We start from the raw sequence: 19909 nt of genomic DNA on the forward strand, positions 1-19909 counted from the left end.
CTTGGTAATTTGATTGCCTGCTCCAAATGCTGCGCGATACCATCCCTTATCCTGAAAATTCAGTTGAGTTTTAATTTTCGCGCGAATTCTATAAATTACCTTACGAAGTTGATTCTGTACAAATCTTATCCACCTGGCGCTCTTTGCCGACTCAGCGTGGAGCCACTTGGCTCGGCAAGCTTTTGCACTACAGCACACAGCCGGTAGGTCAAAAATTGTCGTCATGCTGGTTGCAAACTGTAGCCGGTATTTCAATTATTTTAGTTTTTACATTGTAAGAATGCCATTATTAGTGTATTTAAATAACTCAACCTATTCAAAGTAAATTATACATAAATGTTCAAATTATTATTGTGAGATAGTCTTCTCTCTGTCGCATTTGATGGTATATTTGCCATGACACACCTTCCAAAAATTACTTTCATCGCCTCTTGTATCTTTACCTGTGGAATGGTTTATTATGTGCATGCAGCGCAGCAACTTGAACGAGAAAAGATGCAGGTCAAGGATTCGGTCAACAAATGATAAGGAGTTCAGATAGTTAATGATGCCGCAGACAAGTGGTTTATATGCGTTCCAAGAAATAGTTTACTAGTATTACGTAATTCGTGTTTACTCTACGTCCTACATCGTTCATACTTTGTTAGAAAGTAGTGTAGTTTATCCAATGTACAAGGTTGAATTTATCGTCCTTAAAGAGAATAGAGTGCCTTGTATGAGGTATTGACCCGCTCTTGGTAATAAAATTGCCATGGATTCATTGTTTCGATTTGGTGTTCTAACAGGTTGGTATACGTTAAGTAATTTGTAAAATGAGGGCTAAGTTGCTAATTTAGAAAATTAAATTATCTAGTTGCTCCATTTTTTTCAATGCTTACTTTATATTATAACGTTGTGCTGTTTTTTGCTAAATTTCAGTGAGCGACAGTTGTTATTCCAAAAAGGCCTTAGATCACAGTGGTGACAACCTCGAGTTATTCATCAATCAGTCTCGGTCATTAAATGGAAAAGTGGTCTTGAGGTATTGTGTTCCTGATGAGGAAAAGTCCATAGAGGTAATTAATAGAAGTATTTTGTCGCGTTGAGGATATTTTTCAATTCACTATGGTTGAATATCGCAATGCCTTTTATCTTCCCCTTGGTGAAAAGGTGTAGAACATAGTCTTACTTTTTCAGAATATACTTATTGACTGGACTGACAATCATAGGTTGGATGTAATCATTACTACTGGAGGAACAGGTTTTGCTTCTCGTGATGTTACTCCTGAGGCCACTAGAAATGTTATCCATAAAGAGGCAAATGGGTTATCAATGGCAATGTTCAATTACAGCATGCAGAAAACACCATTTGCCATGCTTTCACGGTTAGTAATATAATGAGGGGTAATGACTACACATTATGTTCTCATTATTCTGACTAATGCATTAGATTTTTATTGTATTCTGCTGTGTTTCTGCGGGAATATATTCGATAAGGAATGTATCGTTGTTTTCTTTTAAGTGTATTTTAATTTAACGCTATCAGTTAACGAAGGTAAAGCTGAAATTTGGTAGATTTTTTTAAAAATCGTGTGATGATAAGTAAGACCACTGTATGTAAGCTACTCTATTTTCAACTTAATGCAAACATTTTTCTGGAACAGAATGTTACATTTTGGTTACAATATCTGTTGTTATTTAAATTAATTTCACCCACCAAAACCATTATTGAACATTGAGTTTTTTTATAACCATCCAGAAAAACAATATGATTATCCACCGTAGTGTTTGAGTAAATTAACCAAGGTAGATATTAAATCAGTCATTGGCCAAAACTGATAAATATGTTGGTGTATTTGAGTTTTGTTGCTGATCAGTTTTTGTGACTGTGAAAAATAATTGGCATGAAACATTAGAGAGTGACGTATTAATGAGGTTTGAATGTGGGTAACTCAAACAAAGATTAACACAGTGCTACTACTTTGAAAATGCTTACTCTTTGCAATCATAAGCTATGCAAAAATTAAACTTGTGAGAATTGATTACTATTGTGTCATGTTATATCAAACTGGAATCATAACCCTTAATAGACAGCTAAGCTGGAGTGACCTATGTTGACTTTTCATTAGTTCTTTCCTGATGAATCCTTTGCTAAGTTTGCAGAACCAATGTTGAAGCTGTCTTTTTTGCTAACATGTGGTGTGTGCCAATTGATGTCATTCTACAATGCAGAACATATTTAAATGCAATGAAAATTGGAAACTACTGAACTCATCTTCCTTGAACTGCCAGGAAAATAAGAATGCAAAGGTTAACGATTCCGCCTTGCCTTCGCTAAGAGGCAGCAGTTTGCTTTTTGGCATCTTATTTATGCGTGGATATTTTCATTCTAAACCCATAGTATATAAAATGACATCTTACCATTTGGCCCAGTGGTCATATTCCAGCGTTGTCAGAAACAAGAAATGTAAATTTAACCTCCAAGTAAGGAGTTCATGCCTGTTGTGATAAATCAAAAATTCTTTTCAGTGGAATGTAAATGAAACATTAGCCAATTATTTTCAACCACTTCATTATACAAATAATAAGTGCAAGAAAGGAGAAATATTAATTAAACCCAAGAGGAATATGCAGCCACCATCACAAGTTTTATTCATAATTTTTTGCATTGTAACAGAATCAATAGGACATTCTTATGCATACAATTTAAAACCTGCCCAAAGTGAAGGCGAACTTAGTACTTTCTGTAACTGTAAAAAGCCAAAGTCATTATTACATCATTGGCATTCATAACCTTTTTTATTATATTACTATGAAATATTTGTTTATCAATAATTATGCATGGGAAATATTTAGTGAAAACATGATTTTCCTAAAAGATGACACATTAATAAGGATTGCTTCTGGTGTAATTATGGCCTTTTACTTCTGCTTGGAAAATTGCTATATAATTGACTTTAGCATGTTTTAAACCTCTTTCTTAACTGCCTTTTGTGAATCCAAGTATGTAGTTCCCTGCACACAGAGGCATTGACGAAATAGCATTGGTAGGAATTTCAGTTTAATGTATGTAAAAATGCCAATTATTGTAGTGGTATCCACATTTCTCATTATTCTTATTCCACTAATACAGGCAAAATAATCAAAAGGAAGGAAATAAACATGATACCTCTGAGTGTCATTAAATATAATCCCTGTTATATCTTTTGACACCTTAAACTTACTTGTCTCAATTCATTCATTGCTTTTCTTATTACTTATTCAGTGGTGTTTGTGGCATCCGAGGAAGGACTTTGATCATGAATTTGCCTGGCAGTAAAAAAGGATCCCAGGAATGTCTTGAGAGTGTGGTTGCAGTCATTCCTCATGCAGTGGACTTGCTAAGGGAGGAAACAAGAAATATTGAGAAAATTCACATGGAGATCCAATCACTTGGCCATGATGAGCTAGTGAGGAGTAGCAGCGGGGGGCACTCCTGTGGAAGGCATCGTGAGGAGCATCACTGCCACAAGCACCCCACTCATGAGAGGAGCAGTGTTAGTTGCTTGGAATGTTCTTGGATTTTCATGTAGCAGACCCACCTCTAGTTATTTGATTCTTTTTGAGAATAACTTTGGAAACTCTTTTTGTATACCTTTGTGATATTGGACAGTTATGACCACTCATTTGGAGAAATAAGGAAATTTAGAAAAATTCTGAAATAGCTCCGATTCTTCAAGCATTCAGTGAGGAAGTCAAGTTAAAGCACAACTCATCAAAAATTCCAACATTAGATAAACAAATTTCTACCATTTGTGTCAATGTGGATGACAATTTTATTTATCTAGATAATACCCTGACATATTGTTGAGCATTCCTCTAGTTCTTACTCTGTATACTGGTAATCGGGAATATGGTAGGGGAGGTAATTTCACCAGGCATTAGAGTAGTTTGTGATCATTGGGGTTGGTATCATTTATCGTCAGTTAAAACTGTCGTGTGATATTTACTACTGTTGAGGTTGAAAAATCTGTAAGGGAAGAAGGATACCTCAAATCACTTTCTTTAGCAGTCAGTTTCCCTTTAACATTGTGGTTCTGCCTATAAGTGTAGTATAGGGCTAGAATCATTCCCTCTATGTCAGCATTAACTTCAGACAAATTGTAATTATTATTTCTATGCTACTTCTTGTTGGCCATTATCAGAGTGCAAGCAAACCATTAAGGTGTAAAAATATATTAGGAAATGCCAAAGAGATTACCAAAATAGGCGATTCTTGTGTTTAGAATGATTTTTTTTTTCCTCTTTGAATAGGCATTAACTGAAGAGGATTCCTTTCCCAAATTTTATGGACCATGATTAATATGCATATATTGCTGAACATAAGATACTTTTAGTATATTATTTTCTGGATAGTCATTTTTTATGAGAACGTACTCATGCCAAACTCAATTATTAGCATTGCTAGTTTGACATTTAGGAATAGGTTTCAGTCCTACTCTGATAGTCATCATTCTCCCATTCTCTTCTCTGTTTGTGGTCATATCTTTCTTCTGCTATTCTTGCTTTCTATACTGCTCAGTACTGTTACTTTTTCCTATTTTCCTGACAACCTCCCTTCATTTACAGACTTTTAACCTTCTCCTAATCTCTATTCACTTTTCTTTCCTTCTTCAAAACTCCATGTCTTCTGCTAACGTATTACCTATGTATAGAAGTATGAACTTCTCTTTTCTTCCTCTTAATAAATGATCAATTTAATGAATATTTTGTTGTTTTTTAATATAACTGCTACATTTATCAAAAATATATAACCTACTAACTACAAAATTAACATCTATATATGACTTATTATTCCTTATTTTTAGTTTTCTTCTATATTAAAACTTTTAAAAATCACTTTTATAGCTTGTAAATATTTCCGTTCCCTAAGACACAAATAACAGAAAGCATGTTTCCATTGTTTCTATGTTATAAGTTGAAAATGCAAGTGAGTTTTTTTATCATGAAACATTTTCACCGCCAGATGCTGTGCAATAACATTCACCTCCTTGGATTAACTTGGTCTTAATCTTTGCATGTGTGCAATAATTAATGTCACATTTTGTTGATAATGTATTATTTGAAATGGTTAATTTATAGTAATATCATGTCCGGTGCATATACCTATAGCATAACTTTCGTTTAGATTGAAATTTTGAAATTAAAAAAAAGAAAGCTATTTAATTCAAAGACTAATTTGATAGTAGAGGGTGAAGTCCCTCAGGCACCAAGCATTAAGGCATATGAAATTCGTACATGAGAGTAAGGAAACCATTTCCTCTCTTTTTGCTGCTTATAGTTTCCAAGGAAGCTCTCTTAAATGAAAGTCACACCACTTTAATGAAGCTAGGTATGTCCTGTAAGTTACTTGAAATTAAATTTGAACCCTATATCTGTAGTTGAATTTTTTAATCTCTAGGTTGCCATGCCCACAGTGTTAAAATATTTTCATATAAATTTGAATGGATAGTTTTTATTTGATTTAAGAGGTAAAATTCGTGTATGTTTTTGAAAATGCTTTGGATGAATGCCAAAAGTCACATAAGCTAAAGTTTATTTGCTGCTTTGAGAATTTCATCACAGAAGAGGAGAGTAAGACAATTTCAAAGTATGTATAGATCTCCAGTTTTTACTGTAGGACCTTTCCTCTTATTATTTTCTGTTGTCACCATACATTAATATTTTCGTAATAATCTCAACCGTTTACATAGGCTATGCCACTCTTGGCTCAACCTTGACTTATGGCTTAACTTCTGTTGCCTGCCAAAGCTTTGGATAACAATGTAGAATGTTCTAGCAAATGCATTACAAATTAGCATTGACACTAATCTTGATCATTTTGGAATGACAAAATTTATTGTGGGAAAAATCAATGGAAAGCCTGAAATTTAGGAAATGAGTGTCCTTTCTGTTGTGAAAGTTGAAATTTCACATTAAACTCACAACCTTGATTAAGCCATCGTTATATCAGTCATAAATACCATTCAATGAATATTTTCAAGAACCAAGTCGACATTCTTATAGAATAAGTACAAGCAGAATTATTTCATTTTTGCTAAGTGCATGGAATGAATTTAGCTTCAAAACTTGCTATGAATGTGTTTCATTTTGTTCACATTCAAGACCATGAATAGCATAATTCCCCACTCCCTATGGAAAATACATATGTATGCTGGGACAGGAAAAATTTTAACGATGAAACTGATCCTAATTTGAAAGTACAACTTAAAAAAAATATTGTATCCCAGGAGACACACCCTGAGACTACCCGAAAAACTAGCATTTTTACAGGAATTCTCTTGCACTGGGTGAGAATTGCTCACGATTTCTGAAATTATCGGTGTTGTATCCTAATCAACAAATTGTCCGTGCCAAATAGTTTTACTGTTTATAATGTATAATACTATTCCTTGCTCAATGCACTATTCTTTGTATTTATGAAAAAAGTATCATTAATTATTTCTAAGAAAGTAAATGTGTTATGAGTAGGTGCAATAAGACAGCAAAGGAAACTCAATTTAGTTAAGGAATGTGGCTTTTTTGCTTAAATAACCATGAATATAATATTTAATTGAAGTTAAACAGTTTAAGCTAGTTAAAGGATATGCTGATACTTATAATTTCATGTCCATTAGCATGAACTTCTAGTTCAATTTTTGTTTGTTTTGTACTCGAATAATTGTTTTCGTTACTAAAAATATGCATTAGTTCTTTTGATTTGAGAACTTACAATATATATATTTATATATAGATATATATGTTGTAAGTTATAAATATATATATTTATATTTTGTAAGTTATATATATACATATATATACATTTTGCTTATGGTTATGTATATTATGTCTTTGCTTAGACCACATCTATCATTTTTGCTCATTTTTTATGCAGAAATTTTCACAAAATTTATCTTATCATTCCAGGTAGATGATTTAAAAGTTGCAAGACGTCCAAGGAATTCTCCTTATCCTCTTCAGAGTGTAGCACAGGCACAAGAAATAGTGCTGAAACATGCCGATTTACTCGGAACTGAAGTAGTTGATTTCAGGTGTGTCTGCTTGCCATTTTACCAATACTATTACCAACTTTGCATGACATAACTTTCATATTATGATTTTTTCAATACCATATAAATTTTACTTTGAAATAATTCCAACATACATCATTAGTATTATCTATTGGTCACCCTGTTGAAAAGTGCATATAGCTTGCTTACCTGGCTATTATATGGGTAATATGTGGTATTGCAATTACTGGTTATGTTTGCATTGAACTATTTATTTTTAATATGTGCCTTTGGTATGTCAGTTAATTTGTACAAATGTTCCTTCTATCAGGAAAAGTGGGTTTCGATTAATAATGAAAGTATGAGAATTTTCCATCTAATGTTAAGAATACTGTCATGTCTTAGTTTTAAAATTGGTTAATTCCAAAAAATCTTGATGGACTTGTCTTAGATTGGTTTTACTGCTGACAGTGTGTTGTAGTCATTTTCTTCTGCATGGAATATGCTTGTATTGTATTTACTCTCATGAAAGTTATCAAACTTATAAGCAGCTGCAATAATTTTCATTATGGAAAAGAAAAAAAAATATTTTAGTTTTACATCCAAAATCTGCATTTTCCAAAATCATCTTTAGAAATTTGCAATTTTGCTCATCTTTTCCCATGAATATATGCATCTTTTCACACTTAACCCGATTATAGTCTCTGTAACCTTTTAATTTGATTGTATATTTCTCTTATAATCACTATAAAAAAGTCTCAACTTTATTGTAATGATTGTTTATGTATTTAAGAATGCAAATGACAAGATGCTGGGTGGAAGAAGAGACTATGTAGTCTCAATCTCACCCCAATAAAGATGTTTTATTATTATCTTTCATAGACCAGGTGCCATCATAAATTTTATTTGCTTGTTATCACAATCCATATCAAACTTAACCTGTAGCACCACTTTTAATCAAATAACTAGCAACCCCACTCCCTTGATTCTTAGTAGCACTAGGAGTTACGTTGAGTGAAATTTTATAGAATGGTGATTCCTTTAAACAGTGAAAAATATCATGAATTATGTGAATCCATAATTGCTTATTTCATTATTATTATTTATTAAAATGTAATTGGGCAATCAGCCAGGTGGCAAGGTGCAGTTAAACCGATCAATAATTTGAAACAAGGCCGGTAATAGTCAAATAAAAAATCAGAAAAAAAGAAATTCAATTCAGGTGCTTTCTGAGGCCATTCCCTTCTTAAAGCTTATGACATTTATAGGAAGTGCTTTGAAAACATCTCCAGGTATTTTGTTCCAATCACAAATGTCCTTATTTAGAAAGTAATGCTTACTTCTTTCCTTCCCTTTCTTTGTAACACCCAGCTTTTATTTTTACTTTAACATTTCCTTATTCCTCATTGCTCATGTAAAATTACAATGTTTGCCCCAACCTTCCAACTGTTCATCTTTTCTTTAAGCTGTCCCATGATACTCATGTGTTGGAAAAACATTAATTGCTTGTTCAATATCTGGCGATAGGAAGTCCAAAAATATGTGTTTAATTCACTTTCTCTTTTATGTGTACGAGACCTGTCAAAAAAGTATCAAACTTTCCATTGGTTAATGGGATTGTGTGGAGGCCCTAGGGTACCTACTTTGAAGGGGAATAGGGTTCCAATCTCATCATATAAGTAATGCATATATTTTTTCTGGCCGAAGGTCTGATACTTTTCAGAAGTCCCTTGTATAGGCAAGGAATCTGTTCTACCATTTCTTCTAATAATCAAGCAAATAATGGTTAATTTATTTCGTATTTCTCATAAATTCTAGTTATCAGAATCACAGAACCTAACATCAGTTGTAATCCAAATCATGTAAATAATGTACTCAATTCTTTGAAGAGACTTCTCAATGAAGAGATTGGCATTAGTATATTGCAGATCTTATTGATGTCAAATTATCATCACCATTTTGTAATTTGTGTAATTACACATTGTGAGCATAGGAAGCATGAATGATAGTGATTCAATATTTATGTTTTTGTTGCTCCATCATTTTTTGTATAATTTAACCTAAAGAATCATTTCAATGCAACAATTTCAGAGTGTAAAAATCATTCGCCTTGACTGGGATTCGAATCCAGATCCCTCAATATCTGGTCGAGTGCTTTAGCCACTTAAGCTACCGAGGCGTCCTCTTAAACTCTGAAATTTTGGGGCTTTTAAAGGAACTAGATGTTATGACGAAATGCCGTACATACAATGTCACAGGCATTCGTAGTCGTGCGCGAGGCGCCACAGTCCACGAGGTTAAAGCCAACTTCAAACACTTATGGTGTTTATACTTTGACAAATTCCAAAGAAATTCCCAGTCAAGGCGAATGATTTTTACACTCTGAAATTGTTGCATTGAAATGCACATTAGCGGATGACTCTGTTAAAAGTTACTGTTGCGGCATCTCCCGCAGTTTCTTTGGAATTTGCTAAAGAATCATCACTCAAGTTATTCATCAATTCTTGTAACTCTTTTGGCCATGTTTTAATAAATTTTTGTCCAAAAGTTAATGATATCTTTTCTTATCTTAAGATATTCTCATGTGAATTGAATTTAGGTTCATCCTATGCATATTCTTTGCAAAATAATGATATCAGCTATGTATAAAAAGTATTATTAGATTGCAATAAACCATAAACACAGTAAAAAACCTGAAGGTCAGTTTGGTAGGTAATGGTAGAGTTCACCCAGTACTAAGCCCAATGTCATGTAAAATTCACATGTCAGGGCCAATTCCTTTCCCTGCGCCGGTTATGGTGTCCCAGGACCCTTAGATTACAATATCACCATAAAAATCAGAAAAATTTCTACATCATGACAAATGCAAACTCAATAAAGCCATGATAAAACAAATCTTTTTGGATTAAGAAATTTGGCCTTGATCGACTATAATTGAAAGGTTGAGAAATTAGCATTCATCGTTTAAATGAATATACTTTGTAACTTCCACACAATTAAATTGTGTGGAAGTTACAAAGTATATTCATTTAAACGAACATGAACCTCCACAAAGTTGAGCCCGAGACCATAGAATTCATTAGCATTCATGTGAAGTTCTTCGAAGACATTGCAATTGTCAGCCATTCTGTAGTATAAGGCATATTAAAAGAAATGAAAAGTTGATCACTAAACCTGTGTGTATTGAATAATTATACAAAAACATTTTCTATTCAACATGTGTGAATTTTCAATTAATATGTGAGATCAAATATATTTAAAAGGGACGATCTGACTACAGAGAGAGATAAGCAATTGAGAAAACTAATTTCTGTATATTTTAAGGAAAACATTTATTATATTATGCATTATCATTGATTTTTTATGTCATGGTTTGAATAAGTTTTCTAAAGAAAATGCATCTACATCTACATCACGCATCTGCAAGCCACCAAAAAGGTGTGTGGCAGGGGGTGCAGCACCAGGAGGAAAGGGTAAGGGATGAGGGGGTTAGGGTTTTTCAAATGGATTGGGAAAGGTAAGGTGAACCTGCAAAAAAAATATATTAAAAAATATATAAATATAATCGTATAACCCTGCGCAGTCGCTACCTTGTAGGTTAATAGTTATTATGTCGAGCCGGCTCCTGGAGGATTTCGATTACAAGAATTCTGGTCTCTTATTGTTCTCGGAAAAAATGACCATTTAAATCTGTCTGTCCTGCAGTCAATCTCTCTAATCTTACATTCGTGATCCGTCCGCCCGTAATACGTTGGGGTTCGTATTATGTTCTTGATGTCATCGGAAAAGGACCCATCTTTAAATGTTTTTAATAAGTTTAATCTATATTGTAAACGGCGCTGTGTAAGGGAATCCCAGCCTAAATTTTCTAGCAAAGTAGTTATGCTACTGCATTGGTCATAACAATTTTTGACAAATCCAGCCCCCCTCCGCTGAACTTGATCCAATTCCGAAATTAAATTTATGTCTTGAGGATCCCATATATTGGCAGCATACTCTAAGTGGGGCCTGACTAGGGCAAGAAAACATCGTTCCTTCACTTTTTGTCACATTTACCCAGCACTTTTTTTACCAATCCCAATTTTTTATTAGCACGACCGCATATTTCCCGTATGTGCTTTCCCCAGGACAGATCGTGAGTAATTGTTACACCCAAGTATTTAAAGGAATCTACCCTCGCGATTTCTGTTTGCTTCACTTTGTAACTAAATGGGGGGGTGTTACTCTTTTCCCAAAAATGTATTACTACGCATTTTTTCAAATTTAATTCCAATTGCCATTTTTCGCACCAAGTCTGGATTGCATTTAGGTCGTTAGCTAACGTGACTCTGTCATCGCGACTTCGAATGTCCCTATAAATCACCGCATCATCAGCAAAAAGACAGAGACTGCTATTAACCACGGTGCTGAGGTCATTTATGTAAATAAGAAACAAGAGGGGTCCTATGACACTTCCCTGTGGTACACCCGACGTGACCTTAACAGTATCGGATGATACACCGTCCAGGACGACTGTTTGAACACGATTTTTTTTAAATTGTCTTATCCAGCATATAACACTCCTGTGTATTCCATAACTTTCCAACTTAGCGAGTAACTTGCAATGAGGGACTTTATCAAAAGCTTTTTTAAAATCAAAAATATTGCATCAACTGGAATATTACTTTCACCGGAATGCATTATATCATGAGCAAATAGTGCGAGTTGAGTTTCGCAGGATCTACCTTTACGGAACCCGTGTTGGTTATTAATCAATAAATCTTGGCTATCGAGGTACCTCATTATGGAACTAACAATGATGTGCTCAAAAATCTTACAGGAGATGGAGGTGAGCGATATTGGCCTATAATTACTGGGGTCCTCCCAGTCTCCATTTTTAAATATGGGTGTCATAGAAGCTATCTTCCGGCCGCTTGGCACACTTTCTTCTGCTAATGATTTCTTAAATATTATATTAAGATAAGGAGCAATTTCAGACGACAGTTCTTTATACACGCGAGCCGGCATCTCATCAGGTCCCGGAGATTTGTTGGGGTCGATATTTTTAAGGAGTAACTCTATTCCGTGGGTGGAAAAGTCGATTGCATGCATTGGCTGTAGAAATGTTTTCGGAAGGTTCTCTGGTATATTCTGGGAGCATTTGTTGAAAACACTGTGGGAGAATGAGTTTAATATGTTGGCTTTATCTAAACTACTTGTTACTTTATCCCCTTTTTCGTTGTTCAATGAGTTTACGATGGACTTTTTTCCCTGCACATCCCTGACATTGGACCAAAACATCTTTGGGTTATCGTTTAAATGTTCACCTAATTTTTTCCTTTTGAATTCCGCTAACGCCTTCCGGAAGGCCTTCTTGGCAGTGGACCTAGAGGCTTTGTAATTCTGTAAGGTTTCGTTGATTTTATCAGGGAGGAATCTTTAACCGTGTTTTTCTTTCTGGCATGGCATGCCCTTTGCCGTCTTAGTGATTTCCGAACTTCAGAGTTGTACCAACGGGGTTCCTTATTCTCTCTTATATATTTACTAGGTATTAATCTCTGTATTGCTGAACGTGTTATCGCAAGAAAATTATTCCAGGTATCCTCGACACTCCTAGTTTTGCTTAATTCGTCAAATCTAAGAAAGGAACAGTTTAACTCACATTTTAGGCCATCATGGTCAGCTTTATTGAATAAATAAATTTTTCTCCTAGGTTTGTTAACTTTTTCTACGCTTAGAGAAAATTTAGCGTTTACAGCCCCGTGATCACTGATTCCATCAATAACTATTACATTTAAGACTCTTTCGGGTATATTAGTAGGTAATAGATCAAGAATGTTCTTTCCCCTTGTTGGTGATGTGACTAATTGATGTAGGGAATTTGAGGTGAACGTCAAAATGAGGAACTCGCATAAATCCTTGTCTTTACCTCCATTTATAAAACTGTACGAATCCCAATCTACTGTGGGAACATTAAAATCACCACCGATTATTAATCTATGCTCATTGTTGTGGGATGTAAAGCTTCCTAGGTATCTGAAGTATCATTTTAAAGCATTTATGAGGAGTGTTACCATTTGCTTATAATCCATTCATACATTCCATGTAATTCTAATTACGGAATGCCTGTAATTCTATATTTAAAGTTTAGGTATTACAGTATGTAGATACTAATTTTCTCAGGATCTGTGCCCTAAAAATTGTTATAACTGTGAATTTCATTTGAAAGTTTAATGACATTAGCACAGTTTTGTATGTGTGTAGACTAAGCACATTGCCTATAAAAATCTTGAAATACACTGCATTTATGTGCTCTTTTACAGGGAGGCGATAGATAGAGTTCTTGCCGAAGATATATATGCTAAGGACCCCCTCCCTCCTTTTCCTGCTTCTATTAAGGATGGTTATGCTGTCCTTTCATCTGATGGTGCTGGAAGAAGAATAGTGATTGGTGACTCAATAGCTGGTCAGAAGGTAGGCTAACATAATTTAATTATTGAAAATATTTCTAATGTTATTATGTGATGAGCCATTAGAGAGAAATTGTATGAAGTTGACTGCATATATTGAATATCATATCCCATGTTTTCTTAGTGCATAATTTGTGCTATTACCGAAAATGTTTTTTCCCGAGTATGGTTGCATACTTTTGAATAATTTGAAGTATTTAATTGTAGGCTAATTGTAATAAGTGATTTTTAGTTGAGGTGTTGTTCCAAATCACAACGTTTTACAACTGGCAATCCATATTTAAAAAAAGTTTCAGTGTATATTTGAATATCTGTCAAAGTCTGGTTTAGGTTTCAAGTAGTAATGAGTTGTTATAATAAGATAAGATCTAAAGAGGCTTTAAACAAATTTAGTATAAATATTGGTATTAAAAACAATGTATTACATTTTGATTATGGTTCTAATCATAAGAACTGGCAAAACTGGGGATCAACAAACTGACTCATCACTAGTTTCAAAACCTCTTGGCATTATCATAGTTAATCAAGCTGAGGATTGGTCATTAGCAATAATAAAAATTGTTGGAATTTGCTTTAATGTATCAAAATTACAATGAATGAAAAATACTGTAATTTCCCTTCGATGAGGCACGCATTATCTAAACAAAAATGTTTAGATGATCAAAAAAATGACAATGCGCGTACATTAAATACAATAAATTACAATACAATAAATTAGTCTGGAAGTATGCCTTTCTAATAGGTTTCTATTTTATACAGATGTGTTCCTTTTACTGTTATTTCATCTCATAAATCCAAGAGATAAAGAAGAAACATATAATTTCTATGCTTGATTTATTCTAATTTGCAGTACTTCTTTATTCTAATGCATAGTGCTTCACGTATACGGAGAGTAAGTCGTATTATATACACGTACATATGAATATATGATTTGATTGGTAGATCACTTGAATCCAAGAATTTCTTCACCTGAATTACAATTGAATGAATTAAGAGCATTTATTATCTCTTCAGGCACATCACCGAGTTCGCTCTCCGAAGTTAACTCTTCCTCGTCTTCTAGCACTGCTGTTGAAATATTGCCTTCAGCTTTTTCAAATCCATTTTTTACACTAGTCACTCTGACACCCTGCCAACTTTCCAGGATCCACCGGCTTTTTTCTTCGTAAGACACTCTTTTAATCCTTCCCAATTCTGTTGTGTAGTCTTTCATACCAGACATCATTAACTTTTCCCAACTAGAATGTAACTTTGATTTAAAAGATTTAGTAATGGATAAATCCTGGCAGCCTTACGATTTCCTTTTTCTTCCGCGAAATTGATGACTTGAACATTGCTGTGGATGATTTTCTTCTCCATGGGCAATTTTCTCGAGAAAATTCTAAATTACGAAAGCTTAACTCAATACAGGTTTGAAATAATCACCATGTAAATGGCACTTTCATAGAACTTGGATGGTGTCTAGAACAGCTGAGTGCCGATACTAACAAAATGAAGTAAAGCAAATAAAATATGGAAAATTCTATTTCATTCATTCTCTTAATTTTTTTATTTGGTTTGTTGAAGGTTAATTTATATAGCAAATAATAGGGCTCACCAAACTAAGTCTCGTTTCGACTTACGAATCATAGCGAAAAAGCAATAAAGCGGCATATTGCTATTGATACATAGAAAGACCAATCTCATATTTTTTGTGCAGACCTTGTGCAGCGAATTCCAAAATATTAATGATCTCAGAAATATTTAATGATGAGCTTCATGCTCTGGAAGTTAAAATGGGCTCTCAGAAGGGGAAAATTCTGCTGTTTATTGATCTGAGCCCAGCCCATCTACTGAATGTACACCTGAGAAATGTACAGCTACAATTTTTTCCTGCAAACTGTACTAGTGAGCTTCAATCACTGGATTTAGTTATAATTTCCCCATTTAAGGTGCATTATCAAATAATGATTGTACAGGAATGCATATCTCAGCATGATTGTGGTAGGAAAAATTATGGCAATAAAATTGAATGAACTGGATGTTTTACTGTTCATAAAAGTATCATGGGCACTGCATTGTCATATCATATGGGCTTGGAATTAAGTTAAGATTTTACAATGTAAGAAGGCTGGATTTTATGTTGTTTGTGATGAAATTCTAGTTGTGTCATTTGTGGGGATGATGGTACTCAAGGCAATGACTTCAGTAACTAAGCGTGTAAAAGTGGAAATTCTCCTTTAACCCTTATTTGCATTTTCCCACATATTCCCTTGTTTTCTGAGGCCTTTAAAAAAACTCAAATAAGGGGTTTTACTGTATTTCATTTTGTCCTCACCATCTAGTTGTTGAGAATTGCTAGGGAGTGATTTGCAGGCTTCCTGTTGATCAATAAAAATGATAAATTTTTACTTCAGATAAAATAATAGTCTCAACATTGGGATTCTTTTTGAGAGGTAGCATTTGATTGCCTGCATCACTATTTTTTCATAAGGTTTCAGTTTCGAGGAAATTTATTATCCTCAAAGACAGGGTTGATAACTTACATTATAAGAGAATTTCTGGAACTCAGCAGGACATGCATTTCTGTTATGAGCCCGATACCGCAATGAGATTACAACCATTCCTTATCATTTCTGGTGTAGCACTGAATAGTTATTATCATATGAGCAACTTTTTCTGAGACATGACCTTGTTTTGGAAAGCATATGTGTTATAGAAAATTGACAACTTGTGGATTTAGTGTGAGCTTGGTGTCAATAGATTGAGCTTACAAATTCAAAATGCTTGGAAGTAAAAATGTAACTGGTTATAATTCAAGGTAAATGGCTTTAGGTGTAAAATATTAATTCTCAATCCGTGGATATATAGGAAACTTGTGGATTGGCGTATAATGCATTTAAATTTCTATTTATGTATATCAGAAGAAGATGGACATAAATGTGATTCCAATGTTTTGTTCTGCAGCCTGGTATGGGTGATCATGGAGGTGGATACCTCATGCCTGGGGAGTGTTTAAGAATCAATACTGGAGCACCTCTGCCACCCGGTGCTGACAGCGTTGTTCAGGTGGAAGACACGAACTTGGTACGAGAAGCTGATGGTGGCCGCATTGAGTTGGAGGTGGATATTTTGTGGGCACCTGTTGTAGGGCAAGATGTCAGGTGGGTATAGCTACTGGGATTTTTAGGGCACTTGTTGGCAGTGTGTTAAATTTGTATCATGAATTATCCCTTGATAAATTATAGGGTTTAATTTAAGGAGGTGAAGGAGTTAACTTTGACCTACTTTAGAGTGAAAAATTAAAAAAAGATATTAATAATTGACATGCACAAAGTATGTTAAAAAAAATGAGACTGTTTGAATAAATATATACTTTATTTTATTAGTTACCCTTTAATCATTCCTATCAACTTCAAAATACAGCCTTTGGCTGCCAATACATTGCTCCCAATGTTTTTTCCAGCTTTCCAATGCCACCTGGAATGGTTCCTTTGGGATAGCCTTTAAGTTTGCCGTACAATTTTGTTGTATTTCTTCCACAGTTTCAAATTAGCATCCTTTCAAGGTGAATATCAACTTAGGAAATAAGAGAATGTCCAGTGGAGCCAAATCAAGAGTAAGGTGGCTGGGGGATCACCGGTGTGCTTTTTTCGGCCAAAAACTTTGTAACAATCAATGATGTGTGCACCGGTGCATTGTTGTGATGAGAGCACCAAGACTTGTTTTTTCACATTTGTGGTATCTTCCGCCCAAAATTTCTGTCAAAATGGTGAAACATGATCCAACACTAATGTCAACTTCATTGGCAATCTCCCTGACAGTTTACCTAGCGTTTGCACGCACTAAATCATTCACACCTTTAACGTGGGCATCATTTGTTGATGTTGATGGTCAACCACTTCTGCGTTTTTCATCAGTTGAGGTTTGTCCAAACTGGAAGCAGTTGTACCAACGAAAACACTGCGCCTGACCCATTGATTAATTGCTGAATTCCTGTTGAATCATTGCATAAGTTTCTGCTGCACTTTTCCCAAGGTTAAAACAGCATTCAATGCACACACACTGATACTCTAACACCTTCATTCCTACCGACACAAAATTTGTATAGCAAGGGTGTGCAAGCTCAGACAAGAATCACTGTTGTGCGGAGATAAGACACGATAGGGCCAGAAGTAAGGTGGTGTTTTACTTCTAACAGATGCCGCTGTAATGTGGCACCTCTCTGATTGTGATCTGTCAAGCAGTTCGTGCATAGTAATAGCAGTCTCATCTTTATTTGTACAGACCTTGAATGATATATATGACAGACATAAATGCTATTATGTTTTACCAATTATTTTCTTTCAGATGTACAATGTGTCATTTTTTATTTTAGCTCTTTGAGATGGGAAGAAACGAATTGAAAGAAAAGCAATTTGGAAATTGAAAAATGCAAAATTTTGTTTAGAATTATTCAACATGGGTGTACAATTTCTTTCTACTGTGTTGCTTAATGAAGTCTTGGTAAAACTGTTTCATGGTAATATTGAATTTTACTCTGCTTTAGAAAAAAACAAATTATAACTGAGTAGTTATCATCAAATGGTGCCTGCAAAAAACTTTGATGGAAATTAGGAAAATTTTGAAGTTTTAGTATTTAAGTTAGGTTGATCTATGGACATACTTTAAGTAGCTTAAGATAACCCTGAAGGTTGTAGTGTAATGTCTTTGTTGCCTTTTCCACATTTGCCTTATTTCGATTGTTTTATGTATTTCAGGCCAGTAGGAAGTGACATTGCCATTGGAGAGAGGGTTCTCATGAAGGGCACTGTCCTTGGTCCATCAGAATTAGGCCTCCTAGCCACAGTTGGTGCTACTTGTGTTCTAGTGTTTAGGTAAGAATGGTGTATAAATATCATTTTGGAGAAGATTAATGTGACCATTTTTCTTCACCTATTGTTGTTACCCCTCCCCATGGACTACAATGTTGATATTGTTCAAGTGTTTCTAAATTCTGATAACCTCTAAACTTGTGCTGGTGAGAGCAATGATAATTCTCCTGGTAGGGTCACCCATGCTAGGCAGGTCAAAGGTTATGAGCCAGACAAAAGGTAGTCCACACTATGTTCCTCTGTGAGGTGGATACGGTGTCACCATTTAAGTGTCATGTTATAAACACCTTTCATGAAGACAACAGTAAACCATCTCAAATATTTATCCCATGAATCAAAGATGAGGATAGAGTATAAGTCCTGGAAATGATGAAATTTATCCCATCCGGCAGCAGTGGAGGTAAGGCTTCCACAGTCATCATTTTATGAAATACTTGCAAAACAAAATCAACTGCAGCAGCACAGGAGATGGAGAAGTAACCAAAATAATTAGAATAGGGATTTCAAATGTTAAGGTAAAGTTGAGGACAGGAAAATTTTAAGTAAGAGATAGAGGAAGGAAAATAAAGGTATTTTAGATCTGTGCAAGTGAAGATGAAATGACAGTAGGGTTTAGTGCAACATTAGAGTGCTACCACAGGGGAAGAGAGGCAGTGAGTGGTAGCAAAATTTTCCTGAAAGTTTTGACTGACAGCCAAAAATGAGGACAATGCATCAATTTCAGAGTGTAAAAATCATTCGCCTTGCCTGGGATACGGACCTGGATCCCTCGATATCTGGCTGAGTGCTTTAGCCAGTTTAGCTACCAAGGCATCCTCTTAATCTCCAAAGTTTTGGGGGCTTTAAAGGAAAAAGATGTCGTGATGAAATAGCATACATACAATGTCACAGTCATTTGTAGTCATATGTGTCCAGGATCCCAATTTTCTGGAAATAGTGATAAATGGAGATGATTCGGGTACAGGGTGCGGCAAAGTTACTTCTTTTTTTGAATGCGTTTCACATTTAAAAAAAGGAAGTTATGTTGTCGCACCCTGTATTGCAAGTGTGACTCTAAAACTAAAGGCAGGGTGAAAGGTATAGACCCTCGGTTTGCCATGCTACAAAAAAGTGTCTTGAGAGTTTAGATCAAGACTAAGGTCATTTTTTTTCAATACTCTTGAAGTTGTCCATTGTCAATACATCCCAACAGATCGAACTATTAATATAAAATTTTACATTGAAGTCTTGAAGAATCTGCATGAATGTGTGCAATGTTCATGACCATAATATGGCTGTAGAATGTGTGGATTTTGCATCAGGACAATATATTTTTGCACACTACTCTCAAACACTTGAATTATTGGCCTAAAACAAATTCATGTTGGTGGGTAATGGTAGTAGTTAATCTGATCTAGCACACTGTGAATTCTGCCGATTCCCTAAGGTGAATTATATTATGTAGGGTGAATACCCTGTGGATTTTAGTATCATAAAGCAGGAAATGATGAAGCTCCTAGAGGTGTAGGAAGTGGTTCTTTCGGGTTTTCTTCCGCGTGTATCCATTTTCCGGACAATATTTCGCCAACGTTCCAGTTGGCTTCTTCAGTGGACCACGCGG

At 34.8% G+C, this 19909-nt stretch overlaps 1 protein-coding gene across 1 annotated transcript in view; it reads left to right on the plus strand.

The window, feature by feature from the left end:
* Positions 1-213: 213 nt before the first annotated feature.
* Positions 214-19909, plus strand: part of cin (Molybdenum cofactor synthesis protein cinnamon) — a 37447-nt gene continuing 17751 nt past the window's right edge. The window contains exons 1-8 of the mRNA XM_071584837.1: positions 214-785; positions 919-1055; positions 1177-1364; positions 3245-3515; positions 6925-7049; positions 13310-13460; positions 16403-16599; positions 18196-18312. Coding sequence (XP_071440938.1) covers positions 752-785; positions 919-1055; positions 1177-1364; positions 3245-3515; positions 6925-7049; positions 13310-13460; positions 16403-16599; positions 18196-18312 — 1220 coding nt within the window. The 5' untranslated portion in view covers positions 214-751. The remainder of the gene's footprint in view (positions 786-918; positions 1056-1176; positions 1365-3244; positions 3516-6924; positions 7050-13309; positions 13461-16402; positions 16600-18195; positions 18313-19909) is intronic.

Source organism: Hetaerina americana, unplaced genomic scaffold (assembly GCF_022747635.1).
Source record: "Hetaerina americana unplaced genomic scaffold, ioHetAmer1.1.p SCAF_2, whole genome shotgun sequence".
NCBI lineage: Eukaryota > Metazoa > Arthropoda > Insecta > Odonata > Calopterygidae > Hetaerina > Hetaerina americana.